The sequence below is a fragment of the Episyrphus balteatus genome, chromosome 1 (assembly GCF_945859705.1).
Source record: "Episyrphus balteatus chromosome 1, idEpiBalt1.1, whole genome shotgun sequence".
Lineage (NCBI taxonomy): Eukaryota > Metazoa > Arthropoda > Insecta > Diptera > Syrphidae > Episyrphus > Episyrphus balteatus.
The window spans coordinates 168,553,697-168,570,820 of NC_079134.1; the positions used below are offsets into that span (position 1 = coordinate 168,553,697).

The 17,124-nt window shown below is 31.0% G+C and overlaps 2 protein-coding genes across 2 annotated transcripts; one reads left to right on the plus strand and one right to left on the minus strand.

The window, feature by feature from the left end:
• Positions 1-244: 244 nt before the first annotated feature.
• On the minus strand, positions 245-891 carry LOC129907512 (transmembrane protein 242). Its single transcript, XM_055983790.1, has 3 exons — positions 752-891; positions 460-698; positions 245-403 (listed from the first exon to the last, which is right to left on the minus strand). The coding sequence occupies exons 1-3, from the start codon at positions 816-818 to the stop codon at positions 272-274; spliced, it is 438 nt and encodes a 145-aa protein (XP_055839765.1). The 5' UTR covers positions 819-891; the 3' UTR covers positions 245-271.
• Positions 892-7,929: 7,038 nt separating this feature from the next.
• Positions 7,930-17,077, plus strand: LOC129907516 (facilitated trehalose transporter Tret1-like). The gene is made up of 6 exons (XM_055983794.1): positions 7,930-8,094; positions 14,885-15,060; positions 15,334-15,469; positions 15,531-15,871; positions 15,939-16,095; positions 16,205-17,077. Exons 2-6 carry the CDS (start codon positions 14,929-14,931, stop codon positions 16,996-16,998), a joined length of 1,560 nt encoding a protein of 519 aa, XP_055839769.1. The 5' UTR covers positions 7,930-8,094; positions 14,885-14,928; the 3' UTR covers positions 16,999-17,077.
• Positions 17,078-17,124: the final 47 nt, after the last annotated feature.

Consider the following 17,124-nt stretch of genomic DNA (forward strand, 5'->3'; position numbering starts at 1 on the left):
TTACCTCAAAGCAGCTCCAGATTTAAACAAGTTCTTAGAAGAATCCATCGAATTCAGAAAAGAAGCAAATGTCTACCTGGAAGTAGATTACGCTGAAGTTCTTGAAATCCATGAAAACCTTGTTGAACTCTGCAAAGATCGTCTGGACTCTAGAAAATCCCAAATTATCGAAAAGTACATTTTTAAAATTCCAAAATCACAAAAAGACAAATTGAGTACAAAAAAAGAAAACTAAAGTAAAATATAGTTGATAAGTAAAAAGGCAGTTGTTTTATTCTTTTCCCCAAGCAGCTAAATATTTCATTAAGTCGGTCAATCCTTCGAATTCTGTTCGACTTGTTGGTGGATCAGTTTTAGTTAGTCTCGGTAGGCCAGAGCCCATTTTGTGACGAAATTCATCCATCTTAAAGGAGAGGTGGAAATATATTAACATTTTTTAGTTCTATTGCATTGACTTACATTTTTTGCTCCTGATAGTTTCCATACGCCATAACAGAATGCTCCTGTTCCTAGAAATGCATATAGAGTCCCATAACCAAGAGCACGTAAAGCGAGAGCTGATCCAGCATCCATTAGAATCATTGTTTCCCGGCCACCCTTGGCAATGAATGCGGCTTCATCACGCTTTGCTCGGCCTAGAGTTCGAGAGAATCCAAAGAGAGCTGCTACACCGCCGACAAGACCTAAGAAAGCTCCTCCTAGAATGTGGTTAAGGAATTTAGAAAAGGTTTGTACAATTGGTGTAACGAACCTCTGTAACGATGCTTTCTTCGTTCTTCTTCAGTTGTCGCACTGTCAATTTGGGAATTTGTGGACATAATTTTTGAAGAAAATTTATGTAAAACAGGAACGAAAATTTTCGGTGATGTTTACAAGTTTTTTTTTATTTTTGAAGGAATTCTTCTGTCAAGAACAGCTGTTTGTTTTTATGTGTTTGCTAGTTGTTCATAGGTGGCTCTCGGATATTTAAGAAGATAGAAAGTTCGTTATGTTTGATCCTATTTTAGGTGTGTTTTTTTGTTTATCTATATAGATTTTGTGCAAAAAAACGACATCGGGATTTTTGAAATCCATGCAAACATTTGGCACCACTGTACATATACTTTGGCAGCTGTCTGTCAAAAATGTTGCTTTTTTTTTTTTTTTTTTAACTCCGAAGTGGGAAGGCCATTACATCCATGTTGGATGCAAACAAAAATTTTCATATGGCCATGGCATCCATGTTGGATTCAAAAAAAATGTTTTTTCACAAAAAACCAAAAATTATCTGTATATTCTTAGCTACATTTTAAGACCATGACCATTAACATTAGTTGCGTCGTTCTTGTGTTATAAGCGTTTGAATGTAGCCATATTGAATTTTTTTCGATTTTTTAAAAATCAAATGTGAAAACGTTTTTAATTTTATTTCTAATTTTTCGAAAAAACTTTGGTAATTTTATATACATATCTGTTCAACAATCTTATAAGGATCCATTTAAGACTTTTATCTGAAAAGTGCATTGCGTATATCTCCAGATATTGACATTTCAATGCAACCACCCTTCAAGCAAGAAAACTGAGTTCAACAAAGACACTCCGCCCTCAGAACGCGAAAAAAGGGGTTGCACTCACACACTTGCAACTTTTTGTGTATGAACACAAAAGTCGAAGGAGAAGCGTGGTGAAAAATGAGAAAAGGAAAAGAAAGACAAGGCAAACAAGAGCCAAAGCGTCATTTTGTTATTTTTTGTTGAAGTGTTTGGTCGCGTCGTGTCTCGTGTCGTTGTTTGTATAATGTTAGTTTATTAATTATAAACAATTTTATTAAATTATAAACAATATGGAAAACAAAAAAGGTATGTTTTATATATCGCTCAAAGTGTTTGGGTTAAAATGTTGTTTCTTCTTGTGTTGTAGATGAAGAAAAATCTAGAAGGTGAAACATGCGATTGGGAATCTAAAAAAACACCAACAACAGCAGCAGCATCAAATGAAATAAAATAAAAAAAAAGTTATTGTTTTATATTGTATTTATTGTGAAAATTTCGTTTGCCAAAATAAAATAAAAAATAAAACAGTTTCAGTGAAAAAAAAATAAATCTTGTTCTTTTTTTGGTCGCAAATGCGAAATGTCATCCCTTTCTTATTCCTCTTTCTGGTAGGTTTTCGCTGCTCCGGCTCAGGTCCGCCTTCGGCTCCGTTTTCTCGGAATGGAGATTTTCACCACACCAATACATATGCAATCGACTTCGCGGTGATTATAATTTCCATACTAATTTGAGCCGCCTTCGGACCAGTTTCTGATCCGAAGTCGGACTCAGCTCCGCCTCAGGCGGAGCGGATTCGGACCGAGGTCGGACCTGTTTGCTTGAAGGGCATGTCAAACAAATTTTTGATTATTTTTTTCTATGAGAGTTTTTTTCAAACCTCGTTTTCTCTGCTTTTTTTTTTTTTGTTAATATTTTCAGATATTTCTGTATGAACACAACAATTAAACAACCTTGGCACTACTGTTTTTATCGAGAGAAAGTAAAATCTGGATAATTTATCTGGATTTTTCAAAAATCTATACAGATAAAGTTTTTGTTGTTTTTAACACGTAAATTGTTTTGATTTCAAAAATCTCGATGTCGTTTTTTTGCACAAAATCTATATAGATAAACAAAAAAACACACCTTTTATCTACTTAGGACCGGTTTTCAGTGAGGTTAATTCGATGGTAACCTCACAAAAACAAAATTTTAAGTCAATTTTGATCTTTGGGTTAAATTGATTAATTACGCTGTAAGACCTAGGATTAAATGAAGGAATGGCTAAATGAAGGAAAAACTATTGAATGGAACAGATGAAACTGATACATTTTTGTCAGATATCATGGACTTTTTATTTGATAGGAAAAAGTGATATGATATCCATAAAATTTGCACAGATTTTTCGCAAATAAAAAGTTAATCCTCGCACTGAAAAACTGCCACTGAGATTATTTTTTTCGTAGGGTTAACTTATTCAGATTTTAATCAGTGTTTACATTGCACTGAAAAACTAGGCCTTAGTGTGACCATTTTTTTCTGTATTTCAGAAAAAAACCTTTTACATATTTCAATTTTTATTTGTTTTCACAACTGACTTTTCTTTAATTGATTACGTTGAAAATAATGTAACACTGATGACAAAAAATGTTTTCTTTGTATTTTTGAAGATATACCTACTTGTTTTCGCGTGTTATATGCGAATTTGACACGTAGATATTAGTTCTGTTTGGTTATTTTATTTGATAGTATTACTAAATAAATTTTGTTTGTTTATCCATTATTTTTTTTAAGTGTTCACTTAAGACAAAGATAAAGAAGCATGATTTTTGATGAGTCAAATATTTTTTCACATTTCTACCATTTTTTTGCACCACCCTGTATATGTTTTCATGTTCATGTTTTCAAAAGCTAGAGAGTAATAAATAGTACCTATACTCCTAATTTTTTTTAAAGTAAATCCTTCCTCTTTAAATCTAAATGCAAGTTACGAAATGGAGTACCTTTACGTACTTACACTCAAAATATAAAGAGGCACTTTACAGTGGGAATGTATGCGGCCTCTATTATCAATGCCAAGCGTATAAAATGTACATTGTCATATTTATGAGGTAAAATGGCGTAAATGGGTCCCAAAAGTGACATATCGGCTCATACGCAAAAAGAATGACCTTAAGCTCTATCTCGCTTCTTAGTACATTTTCTAGAGACCTATCTCAAAAAAATGAGATAGGTCTCAAGAAAATGTACTGAAAAGTGAGATAAGAGCTTAAGCTCATTTTTATTGCATACGAGCCATCGATCGTCTCGTCGCTGTTAATCGAATACCTCGTTACTAATAAAAAGCCAATTTTGAGGTAATGATGCACTTATTATATTGTAGAAAAAATCACGATCTAATGATAAAGACCTCTTTTTCCTCTTCCTAAAAATCACCTTTACTGCGGGTTTAGCCTAATACGCAGATCGAGCAAAATTTTAGCTTCCAAACAAAATTATCTCAAAAATTTAGCCGAGCTAAAATTTATTTAAGAACTCCAGCCGTTTGTGAACTGAGGATAGCCCAAACAATTAATTTCTCAGCAATCTCCATAAAACCATATTACTGACTACAGAGTAAATGGTTTTGGTAAACTTCTTTAAAGACAGAATTGATTGATGGTGCGTTCAATTTTTGGAAATTTGCTATCACACCAGTGGGAATTATCTATTTATATTTAGGCAGTACGTTGGCGTGCTGTCCATTTTACACATTATGGTTATATTTGTATACAGTATCTTTACAAGTTAATGTACATAAGCTTATACTTACCTACCAAATATTTAGTATAACCAATAAAAAAAAAAACCAAAAAACCAAAAAATATATGCTCCAAGATTTGAGTTTTTGAAAATTTTTTTGAGCATTATATTTCCTTGTATGTGATATGAGAAAGAAGAATAAGACCTAGGTAAGTCCTTTAATCCTTAACAATAAACCCTATAATGATTCGATTGTTTTTTTTAGTGTTTGAATACCATCCGAGTGTATAGATGGCTTACAAAAAACGTTAAAAAGACAAGGTAGCTATTATAGAATTCGAATATACATGTCCTAGACATGTATATTCGAATTTTAATCAAACAAACAAAATTTTTACAATCTGCTTAGTTATCTTATAAGCTGTTCAAAAAAAATATGTTTCATAACTTTTGTTCCTAGACAAAATTGTAAAATATAAACATATATTTTTTAATTGTTTTAATGAATATTTCTTGGTAAAATTACAACATCTAATCTCAACAAAACAAAAATTCTCGAGTTCGAATTCTTTAATCAATTCAAAGAAGTACCAAATTATAAAAAAAAACCAAACAGTTAATAACTTTTGAGAAATTCCCAAAACAAAACTACGTTATGAATAACATCTTTCACTATCTGTCAAGAAGCGTGAGACATAATTACCATTTAATGAGTACATATCAAAGTTCAATGTTCGTGCTCGTTAAAGTTTTAATATTGTTGACAGCATCATGATGAAAGGTCATTGAAAAAGAGTTTTGCGTCAATATTTGGTAGTTTTTTTTTTTTGTTTATTTTAGAACTAGTTATATCTCATTATCATTATTATAAATTTGTCACAACGAAAGTTTTAAATAAAAGCACAAAGTTCTGGATTGGTGGGTGTGGCAAAAGAACTATTATTATTTTTGTTTTAAATTTCGGTCTACGACTAAATTTGTATTAACCTTAAATTTACATTTTGTAATAATTTTTGTTCAGTGTATGTCTACCGCAAAGTAAAACTAATTTTTGAAGAACATTATAATCTTATTGTTTCTTTTCATAAAAACATATCGAAGGTAGATTACTCTATTCTGTTCAAATAGGAATAGGACAGTTCACACACCGTTGTTGAAAAAAGTAGTTATCAAAGAAAGAGGGTTCTTTCTTTGATAATTTAAAAAAATAGCGAATTTCACAATATTATTTAATGATCTACCTAAAAGGCAAGTGCATTGTTTGAACTTTGACCTTTTTAAAACGGACGGAAAATTCCATTGCAGATTAATAAAAATTGGAAATTTTTTGAAAGTCATCGCATCCGTTTGAAAACCATCAACCAATTTATATAAAGCGATGTGATGTGAGATGAAATTCAACTTTATCTATTCTAATGCAAAGTAAGGTACCTAATAAAACCTTTTTAAATATTTACTCGAGCAAAGAATTGTTTTATCAGTGCACACTGCACACGCTTCGTTTATAGGAACGTGATAGGGCTAATATATTCTAATAAGATAAATCGAGCATCAACCTTTACACGTGTTTGGTGTACCTACCTGTTTTTGGTCCAAAATACACTCTGAGTCATTTAATTCGGGTCAAATATGAAATAAAATAATTTCGACTGTTAAAAGGTGGTGAATTTTGTGGTATTGTTTCATTGAATAAAAATAATCTTATCATTTGAAGACCATCTATTCTAGTAATTTACAAAGGAGTTTCAATGTTTATGTATGATTCAATCAAAGAGTGAATTGTTTCAGCAGTTTTATTGAGATGGGTATAAATGTTTAACTGGGTCCATATTTTAATCTTTATAACTGATGACTAACGCAGCAAATCGCATTTTCTATAAACGCTGAATAATGTTTTTTTCTTTTTTCATTGATTTCAATAAAAAATGTTATCACACATAACTTTTTTAGCACATTGAATGTGTCGATCTAGTCCAGTGGGTGACTAATGTTCCACTTTGCCTGTCTTTTTTTGCTTTTCATTCAACATTTTTAAAGAATCTTTTCAACGATCCGATTGTTTATGATTAAGTGGCTTTAAAATTGTAAGAGATCGTTGTAGGCTAAAACGAAATTTCAGAGGTTTTCTTTTTGGTTTAAAAATTGACAAAGGTAAAAATAATATTTTAAACACAAATTATAATACCTATTATTGATTTTATTAGATTTGTTTTTGTTTTGTAAAAAAAATACAAAAAGTATTCAAAATTTGGGCCATTAGTAGTTTAAAATGGACAAAACTAGCGGATAGTTAAAATTTTTAGTATTTTTTTCGATTAAAATAAAATTTTTGGATAAAAGTTTAAAACTTGATTAATTCCAGGTCAGTTAAATAAAAATAAAAACAAATTGTTTTACCAATAAGGCTTGTTAAAAAATTAGGAAAATTTGTATTCTGACTCTATCTACTGCAAGCATTTTCCCTCGAACCTTTATTTATCTTGGAGAGAAAATATGATTGGCCCACATCTATTTCATGGTCTTAAAAACTATTTCCAATTATTTATCTGTAATGAGTAGAGGGCGTTAAATTTAATATAATGTAATGTTTCATATCCTATAACCAGTGGACAGATAAGACTCGTCTAACGATACCTCATTTTTAAAATTATCATAACTAGTTTAGAAGTTATGAGGGAACAAATGAAAATACAAATGTACCCAAAAACAACAAACCTAAAAAAAAAATCATAAAACAAATTATCCTTATTTCCGTGACCTAGAGTGTACTTACTACAAGACCTGCATCTTGATTTTAAGATGTATGTATCATAGTAAAATGCATTTTTTTTAAAAGAAAATGTCTCATCGTTTTATTATTCATTTATCATTCTACATTATTACAATTGTTGTTTTAAAGTGTTAAATAGATTAAACTTGATTTAAATATAAACAAAAAATTGTTTACAACCCCTTAATTACTCATCATCTTTCTTACTGATCTTGCACCAACAATATATTTAATCAACAGAAAAAACTGCTCATAGCTGCTTAGCTTCCCTCTTTCCGGTGATACTCCAAGTGTGAGAATATTGTCACTGGGTATCTGAGTGTGTGTGTGTATTTCGTAGACGACTGTTGTAAAAATGTCAAATAAATTCTATTGAGTTAAATTATAGCACACAAGCCCTAAAAAATATACAACAATAACAATTTAAACAAAGACCTCTGATAAGAAAGAACCAACAATATAAGTATAAAAATAAAAAAGTATCTTTATCCTTCGTCATAGTCCTAATCAGAGACTAAAGTTATTTGTTGTTCTATAAAAAAATTAGCATAATAAAAAAATAAGAAATCAACTCAAAAATACCTACTAGCTAGATCCCTGAAGTTGATAAAAAAGAACGAAAAAATTAACTGATAGGGATACAACGCACAACATTTTTATACTCGCTCACACGCATCTGGTTACTTGGTAGTTTCTCACGAGGTTTCAGGTCTTAGCTGTTATAGCTGCTATCAGTTGTTTTATAGAAAAGCCTGAATTCATTTTTTTTTGTTTTGTTTTTTGTATTATCTATCTGAAATCAATCGAAATGGATCGCAGATTCGGAGTCGTCAGCTTAGTTGAGTTTTGAGTTCCAACGATTACGGACGTTTCCAGTTTAATTGGTTAAGAAAGAATTATTTAGAAGAAGATATTTTCTTCAATTAAAATATATTAATTTTTTGTGGCTGATGAATGTGAGAAAAGATTAAGACAAGTGAATAAGTGAAAAAAAAAGAACTTTGTGGTGGAATTGACCACTTTTTAAGCTGTGATATATTTGTTTTTTAGAAAAGGACGAATTTTTGTAAGGTAGGATGGAATTCTTTTTTGAGGTTAAAGAATATTTTAAGGATGTTTATAATGGTTTTAGACAATGATTAAATTAAATTGCAGATTGTTTTAAAATAATTGTTGGAGTGTTAAAAAGAAATTCTTTCTAAAATTTGGAGAAATATTTCCGAAATTCAAAACTCTTAAATGTGTTATTTGAATTTTTGAATTTATTTTTAACTTTATTTTTATTTCTGATGAATTTTGCAAAGTAATTACGTTTGTCCTGTAAAATACCTGTATCGATAAATTTGGAACAATTTGCATGCATTTACATAAATCACTCGAAGTAACGGTTTTTGGGAGTTACACTTTCTTAAAATAACTTTACTTGTAAGATTCTGAAATGGTTTATTTAATTTCTTATCAATTTAAAAAAGTTAATTTAATTTTCACCTCCATTTACCTCAGACTGAATCACAATTAAATAAATGTCAAAATATCGAGTTATTTTTAAATGAGTGTTTGTGAAGGTAGTTTATTTAATTATTATTATTATCTATGTAGAGAACAACGATAATCAGCTGTGATGTTGGGCGCCAATTGATAAATCTTAAAATTTTATGAACCATGGCAATGAATTCGATAATGAGAGTAAATTATTTTATAATCAAACGAAGTGAAGGAAATAAATTAAGGCCACTCGCCGTCGTTGACAGAGTTTTACGCAATAGAAGATATATAGTTATAAGGGTTGTAAAATGTTTTGAAGATTATACCGGTCTGGTAGGGTTGGGTTGTTTTGTATTTTTTTTTTTTTTATTTTATAACAAAAATTGAACTTGTTTTTTCTTGTTTCGATAATTCTACTTTCACAAAATGTGACGAACAGACGAAGTAGATGAATTCTTTATTTTTTTTGGAATAATATTGTGTTGAATGAATCATATGGCGATTTTTTTTTCATAATCTTTTGACATTGAAACATTTCGCTTGATTTGATAAAGGGAATAAAAGGGACTTTGGAATTAAAATTGTTTACAGTTCTTTTGATAAAATTTCTAAGTTGTTTGTCTACAAAAAGTTTTAATTCAAAAATCGTATTTATCAGTAGCGCTACAGTGTGCACTATGAGCTTTTACATCTAAACATGATTATAGTCTGCTGAATGTTTCAAAAATTTCAAAGAAATAAAAAAAAGTTTGAAGAACTTTTTCTTATATAGGTAGTTGTCTCCGAAAATAGGTAGAGTCATTTGGGGTAAGATCGCGCAGTGGGTAAGAGCGCGCACTGCTTATTTCTCGAGTTGTGTCCAAAGAAAACTAAAACTGAAAATGAGGAAATCAGCGCTTAGTAAGACGTCAATAAGTGATAACCTTCGGGAGTGTGTGCTCAGCTCCATTTTATTTTAAAACAGTGCCCATGTTCTGTAACTTTTATCACTGGCGATAAAATATTTTAATGACCTTAAAATCCATTAAACCTCATCAAAATAAAAGAAATTTTGTTCCAGATCATAATTTCTTAATTCATAAATTCTGAATTTGAAATAAATTTTGCTTTATTTATTGAAGAAAGTGGATTTTAGAGACGTTGAAAAACGTTTATCGCCAGTGATAAAGTTACAGAACAGGGGCCCAGGCTTGAAAAAATATGACTAAAAACAAAAAAAAAAAAGTTGTGCGGGAAAAGTGTGTGGCGTCGGCGTGGGAGCATTATATACCGAAAGTAGCATATATTTTTGAATTGTGCCTATTTATATTTGATTTAAGTCAAAAATTTGTTAGACTTTCTTATATTTTATAATAAATTTGATAAATAGAAAAAAAAGTACCTTTGTGGGTAAAATCGCGCAGTCCTTTTGTGGGTAAGAGCGCGCACTTCTTCCCATATTAAACTTTTCTTTTTTCAACAAGACAGAGAAATGTCAAACTTGAATCTTGAGAAACGAAGGCTTTTATTCCTTAATTTCAAAAAAGAAAGGCAGTTTTCTTTTAATTTAATTAGAAATATTATTTTGTTTGTTTTATTTTGTAAATAAAGTTTAAGTTTTTGTATTTGAACTTAATTTGTTTTTTCTTTTATATTTTCATTAATTTTAGTGAAAACTTGGAAGTTTTGAAACAAAGTTTTGTTTAACTAAGTATAACATAAAGTTTTTAGAAATTTAGTTCACGTAAACTGTCAAGATTCCTATTAAAACTATTGACTTCATTTGGTTTTTGTTTATAATCATATGAAATATTTAAACTAAAAAACTTTTTTTTTGTGTTTTCTTGTTCCCAAAATATAGGTTTATCAAACGTAAAAAACTTTATTCTGATATCTCTTATAGAATCTTCACAATTTTGCCTTAAAGTGAAAAGTGCGCGCACTTACCCCAACTGACTCTAATCTTGCTGTGGATTTTGCAGATGATGGGCGAGTTCATAAATGCAAGACTGCAGCAGTGGTGCAAAAAAGAATTGGTAAAATTGTTATATTTACGAGTGAATTTTGACTGATTTAATACTCGTTCTTAGAAAAAAGACAAATATTTCTAATAAGTTGAATACATTTTTCAACAGACAGTCCTTGGCTGAATAAATGTAAGTTCTATTTTGCAGAAATGCTGAAGTCCTGCTTTTATGAACTTGCTCGATATCTAGGACCTTGGTTTATGGTTCCGAAAAAAAGAGAATTTCCTCGAACATCTTGAATGAACCTCATGTTGATGATCTTTATTGAAGAAGTAAAAATTAAATCTCCCGAAGTCAAGATATTTGGGGAATTATTGGAAAACATGGCTTTTGGTGTTGATCCAAAACATAAAAGTTACGTTATTTCGAAGAATATTGTTGCATGTACATTACATTAAATTTCATCACATTTCCACTACCTATCTTATGTTTTTTTTTCGAATATTTGAGTGAAATATCTTCGTATCTAAACATAGCAGAGCAGCTGCTGTGAAAATTTTCAGTGTCATTCCGATAAGCCCAGGACCTGAAAATTACTCAGCGCAGTAACATTTCCATGCAGGCTGCACTGTAATATTACTACACTAGGATTCTTCTTAACAAAATAACTTTCAGGTTCTGGAACTGGAACTATCAAAATGCAATGTTCATGTTCATTCTATTATGACGCTACAGCAAAGCGTGTGTCAAACTCGGCCTACGGCTAGTCGTCTACTTCAAGCCGTTAGAGACCTTGGTCGCTTCATGGGAGATTCGGTCTCCCTTGGCTTAGCTTTGAAGTCTGACGACGGACTATATAGACAGAAAGCTGGTAGCAGATTTCTTGTGCAAAAGGTATATTAATATTACAAGGGGGTTCATATATAGCGATTACAAACATGCAAGTCTGCCGGCTTGTATCGGGCAGCGATTCTGAGAAAAAGCGCAATAACAGTGCAGTTTTTTTTTTTAATGACTATGGTACCAAAAATATTCTTGTACACAGAATTGTACCTAAACAGTTCGTACTCCTTGGTCCATACGGTTCCTTTTTGCTGGTGAAATGTTGACATTCTCATTATTAAGTGAGATTGTCATTTTAATTCTGTTTTTGAGATTAATTCTTCCCATTTTCTTATGTTTTTGAAAATTGCAAAGGCTGTAAAAAAACCTAAACTTACTTACCTAATTGACGTAGGTTTTTTCTTTCTTTCTTTTTATAAGAAATATTATTTCCCGTGCGTACCTATTTATTTTCTTCTTCAAAGTTCAAATGTTTTGTTTACTTCTATAAACCTCGTGCTAAAGTATAAATACAACTTATCAATATTTCCAAATTTATAAATCATGCACGAGTATCTTATCACCTCATACGCTATAGGTTTTGAACATGTTCACTAATCTTTTTTCATTAATCTCATACTATCGTGTTTCTTTATCTTGAATTTTGTTTTGACGGATATTATATTCTGATTCTGATTTAAAAACTTGCATTACAGCAGAAATTCAATTTTTTTTTCTTAGAAAAACAAATAAAATTGCGAAGCGTGGTAAAAGATTAAAAGAGATTTGCAACTTATAATATTTATTTGTTGATATCAAAAGTCAAACAATAAAACTATTTACAGTGTAATCACTTTGTCCTTATCGAATGTGGACTTCAACAAGTCTCAATTTAAACCTCAATGAAAAAGCCATCCATCCGTATATTTATTTATATATCTACTTCAACCAATACACTGCAAACGATGTATAACCTACCTACTTATGATTTCTTATTCACTTGAAAGGGAATTGTTTACAATTAGCTGTTTCTTTGGTAGAATCAATTTATTTTTTCCTTCTATTTTGTGGCCTTGTTAATGACTTGTAATAAAAAAGCAAACAATACAAATATAATCAATTGAGTCTGGCCAGTAACAATATTGATGATGATGTTGAAGAGAAAAATACCCTAGAGGCTGAAGGGGTTAGGGGTATAATTTTAGGCCTTATCAAACACAATTGATTAAAGACCGATCCGCAGGCACGCTTATGAATTTCTGTGTGTGGCATTTTGGTTATCTTGTTGCGCCATTATTATAGTCTATTGGTCAGTAGTAATTATATGAGAGCTATAATGGAGGAGGAGCAGTGAACTTGAGATAGGGCCATATTTATTTTGATTTATTAATATTTATTAATGATGAACTTTACGTAGGTGTAAAGTTATCATAAAAAGTCAGAAATGGAAAACTATTCAACACAGTGTCAAGTAGAATCGTTGAACTTGTATTGATCATTGATGTCTTGGTGTTTTTGTAAGTTTTTTCCGGCAACAATGATGGTCGCTAATTATTTACTCAAACATCGCTGTCAAACTTAATTATATACCAAAAGTCTTGAACTGAAACGTGTTTGAATGTGTAAAACTTGTAACTTCATTAAAATGCCCAATTTGAAGTTACTTGTATGTAATGACCTTCTACTTTGTTTCTTTAATTGGTCTATGGAAAACGGTTTAGCCGGAGTCATATTGTTGTTTAAAGGTATCTGCAGACGAACGCGGTTGCGATAATGATTAACTTTAAAAGTTTTTCGTGGTGGATAAGAATTCGGAGATGTAGGATGGGTCTGTTTATTTCAGTCCTATTAACGATATTTTAGCCGGCATTAAAATTGATAAGAAAAAAGGTGTGACTTGATTAAAAATTTTGTTATGGGTCTTGCCCAATCTGGTATATTAGTAAAAAGGTTAATTGGGTCTTTTGCAAAAGTTTTAAGACGGTCACAAAAAGTAGTTAGCAACATTTTAGATAAGATGTTTACAAGAGACAAGCAATTCATAGCGTCTTCCTTTTTGTAAATGAGGCACACAATGCCTACTTTTTTCCGACCAAAATGCACCAATCAGTGTAAGCTTTTGACTAAATCATCTTCGCATTTTAATAAGACCTTCTATTTACTTCTTGAAGCCTATGACTTCTTGCATTTCTAATTTCTACAATCTACTATAAAGTAAATTGTTGAAGTGACTCCTTCGGCGAATCGACATTTGGAATCTTTTTGTTTTACGAGTATAAGGTTCACTGCACTGCCAAATTTGAAATGCCATCATATCTTTTTTGAGAGTTTAGGTCTGTAACAGAAAGAGGATCTTTGGAATGCCCGTTTATTCCGCATTATGATGCTGGACGATTGCCTTAATTAGTAGATGACTTTCTAACAAGTTTCGATATAGTGGTATTGATTGAAGAATTGCAAGAGATATTGTCTTCGACTTTCTAGAAAGATAACACTGGTTAACAAAATTAAACTTTTTTTTTGTTGCCGAAACAAAAATATATTTTTCTGAAGGTTTTCGGTGTGCTGAACTGTTGAATCTGAAGTCAAAAAAAATTAATCAGCTCCCGTTTTTGAAATATTACCGTTAGAAAATGCAGTACTTCGGACCTTATTCTTTTATATAAGGAAAATTGTTTGAGCATATTTAGTAACGGTTTTTTAAAGAACTATTTACCACCTTTTTAAATCTGTTTAAATCTTTCCGATATCTTTTTTACTGCCCGAGATATCCTAAGTTGTTTGGTATTTTTATAAATTCTATAACGTCATTATCTTCTTTATGATATATGAAGCCAAACCCACTTACTTCATTTTATGATATCTCGGGCAATACAAAAGATATTGAAAAGATTTAAACAGGTATCGAAAGATGGAAAACAGTTCTTATAGAAAACGTTACTAAATATGCTCAAACGATTTTCCTTATACAAAGAATAAGGTCCGAAGAACTGAAAAAAACATTTTTTTTGCATTTTCTAACGGTAATATCTCAAAAACGGGAGCTGATTAGTTGTTTATGACTTCGGATTCAAGTTCAGCACACCGAAAACCTTTGGAAAAGTATATTTTTGTTTCGGCAACAATACCCTTGTAAACCAGTGTAATCAACGGGTGATGGCTTCAGCTAGTTTTAACTACCTATTAGACAGCCCAATTTTTCAAGAGTAAACCCTCGGACTTAAATTTTACCCAAAATGTAAGCATTTCTTTCAAGGCCAATGCATACAATCATGTTATCAAAATTTGCACTCAAACAATAAATAAAACCAAAAGTGAATACCTAAATAAATAACTTGTTAGATACTGCTTGGTTGTGCAAATTTGAAAAACCGGCTAGACATTTTACTGCAACAAATTATTCATCTAATATTAACTAGATCATAATTTAACTTTAAATAACTTCTAATTTACTGTTTAAAACCATTAACCTACGTTATATTTGCTTTATACAAATAAATATTTGAAAAAATAAAAATTTCCATTGTTCTTTATCTTTTTTTTGTTAAGATGACTTTTCTTATTTTTAACAATTCTTAATATTTACTTATGTACTTCTATTTTTACAGATAAATTTATAACAAATAAGTATAAGCAACCAAAAAAAAAAAAAATGACACATGATAAGGGTGAATTGCAAAGCCTTCGTAATGGCATACATCATCCAAAAATTGTTAACGGCCTTGATAATAAACCAATGCAACCAAAGCCATTAGGCGAACAACCTAAAGCAGTTCGAAGACAAGTAAGTTAACTTTGGGGACTACCTACATCTTATATAATTTCTCTCATGAGAGTTTTTTTTATAACAATAATATAATTTATCATCTACCTTGACGACACACAAATTGTTGTGTGAAGTGAAGAAGATTCGTCATTAATCTTTGAACTTGATGATTAAACAATGAATTTGTTTTAATTTTTATTTTCAATGTTTGCAAATTTTTATTTTTGTCAAAAGACGAATTTAATGTTTTGATAACCCAGAGAGAATAATGTATGTTTTGACTATTTACAGGAATTTATGGTTTTACTGATGAACATGGGGGTCTTAGCTTGTGGAATAGGTTTGGGCTTGCCATCGGTAACTCTTAATCAGCTTACAGATCCAAATGAGTTAGTTCATCTTGACAAATCACAAGCTTCATGGTTTGGTAAGTTCTTTTAAAACTTTACTAAGTTAGTGGAAATACTTATTTTCTGTACCTTCAACAGCATCGATTGGGTCCATAACCTCTCCCCTGGGTGCACTCTTAGCTGCTCTTCTGATGGACAAAATAGGAAGAAAAAGAACTGTGATCCTAGTCAACTTATTTGCTATAGCTTCTTGGGCTTTAATGGCTTTAGCTTTACAACAAGATCCACAAGCAGTTTATATTCAACTGATAATATCAAGGTGTCTAATCGGTATTACAATGGGAATGGGAAGTGCTCCATCCGGGGTCTATGGAGCGGAAATAAGTTTGGCCAAAATACGATCAAGACTGATTTTGGGCGTGTCAATTAGTGTAGCTATGGGAATTCTATTAGTCTATATTCTAGGATATTTTATAAGAGTAAGTGTCAGAAGTGGGATAATCTCAAGTATTTCGCAACTAATAGTATTTTGTTTCTTATTTTTAGAATGATTGGCATTTGATTGCTATAATTTTACTAGCTTTTCAAGTCCTTTGCTTAATACTATTAGTACCAGTTATTGAAACTCCAAGCTGGCTTATGTCTAAAGGACGTGCGAAAGATGCAAAAGCTTCATTGTATTATTTCAGAGGAATTGATGTTGGTAAGTTATGATTCTATAAAGCCTTACAGAAGCTTTTTTGCTTCTGTAAAGCCTTATACAAGTAAAATTGTAGAATAAACAGTTTTTTAATTCTCTATTAAATTTTCAGGACAAACACATCCTGAAGTTGAAGCTGAATTTGCTATTCTCTTGAAGACAATCCAATTGAAAACTGGAGAAAAGAAGACTCCGTTCTATAAGACCTTACGTCAACCAGAAATACACAAGCCATTATTGATCATGATTGGACTATTTTGCTGTCAACAATTTTCTGGAATCTTCGTTGTAGTTGTCTATGCAGTTCAAATAGCTATCGAAGCTGGTGTAAATATTGATCCAATTCTTTGTGCAGTATTTATTGGTGTAGCTAGAACCGTTAGTACCGTAATGATGGGTGGTTTTCTTGAGAAATTCGGTCGTCGAAAAGCTGGAATAATATCAGCTATTGGAATGGCTATTTGTATGTTTACACTAGCTGCTACAAGTTGGTTCCCTTGGTTACAAATTCCATACCTGCCAGCTGTCCTCATTATAATCTATATCATCACTAGTACTTTGGGAATTTTCACACTGCCATTTTTTATGAATTCAGAAGTTTTTCCACAAAAAGTTCGTGGAACATGTGCTGGGTTAACTGGAAGTTTTGGATTTTTGATGTCATTTTTTGTCCTTAAAGCATATCCATCGATGAGAGATTTTATGGGAGCTGAGAATGTGTTTGCGTTATATGGAATTATGTCAGTTTTGTCAATATTATTCGTTTACTTTTGTTTGCCGGAGACAAAGGGCAAATCTTTGATGGAAATTGAAGAATATTTCCGATATGGAAAAAAAGGTATGCCAAAGGCAGAGCTGGAAGTTGAAATGAGTGAAGTGTTAGTTAATGGAAAGACTTATACGTAAAATGAAATGATGTAAAATAATGTATACTCGATATTGGAGATTTTATAAGACTGTGATAGATTTTAAGTATTTAGATAAAATACATACCTAAATGAATAAAAATAATTTACAAAAGTTAATTTATTT

Bases quoted from the DNA above. Each gene is read 5' to 3' on its own strand.
- LOC129907516 (XM_055983794.1), top strand. From the start codon at position 14,929: ATGACACATGATAAGGGTGAATTGCAAAGCCTTCGTAATGGCATACAT. The intron at 15,470-15,530 runs GTAAGTTCTTTT...TACCTTCAACAG, and splicing joins ATCACAAGCTTCATGGTTTG to CATCGATTGGGTCCATAACC. The intron at 16,096-16,204 runs GTAAGTTATGAT...TTAAATTTTCAG, and splicing joins TTTCAGAGGAATTGATGTTG to GACAAACACATCCTGAAGTT.
- LOC129907512 (XM_055983790.1), bottom strand. From the start codon at position 818: ATGTCCACAAATTCCCAAATTGACAGTGCGACAACTGAAGAAGAACGA. The intron at 699-751 runs GTTCGTTACACC...ACCACATTCTAG, and splicing joins AAGAAAGCATCGTTACAGAG to GAGGAGCTTTCTTAGGTCTT. The intron at 404-459 runs GTAAGTCAATGC...CTCTCCTTTAAG, and splicing joins AACTATCAGGAGCAAAAAAT to ATGGATGAATTTCGTCACAA.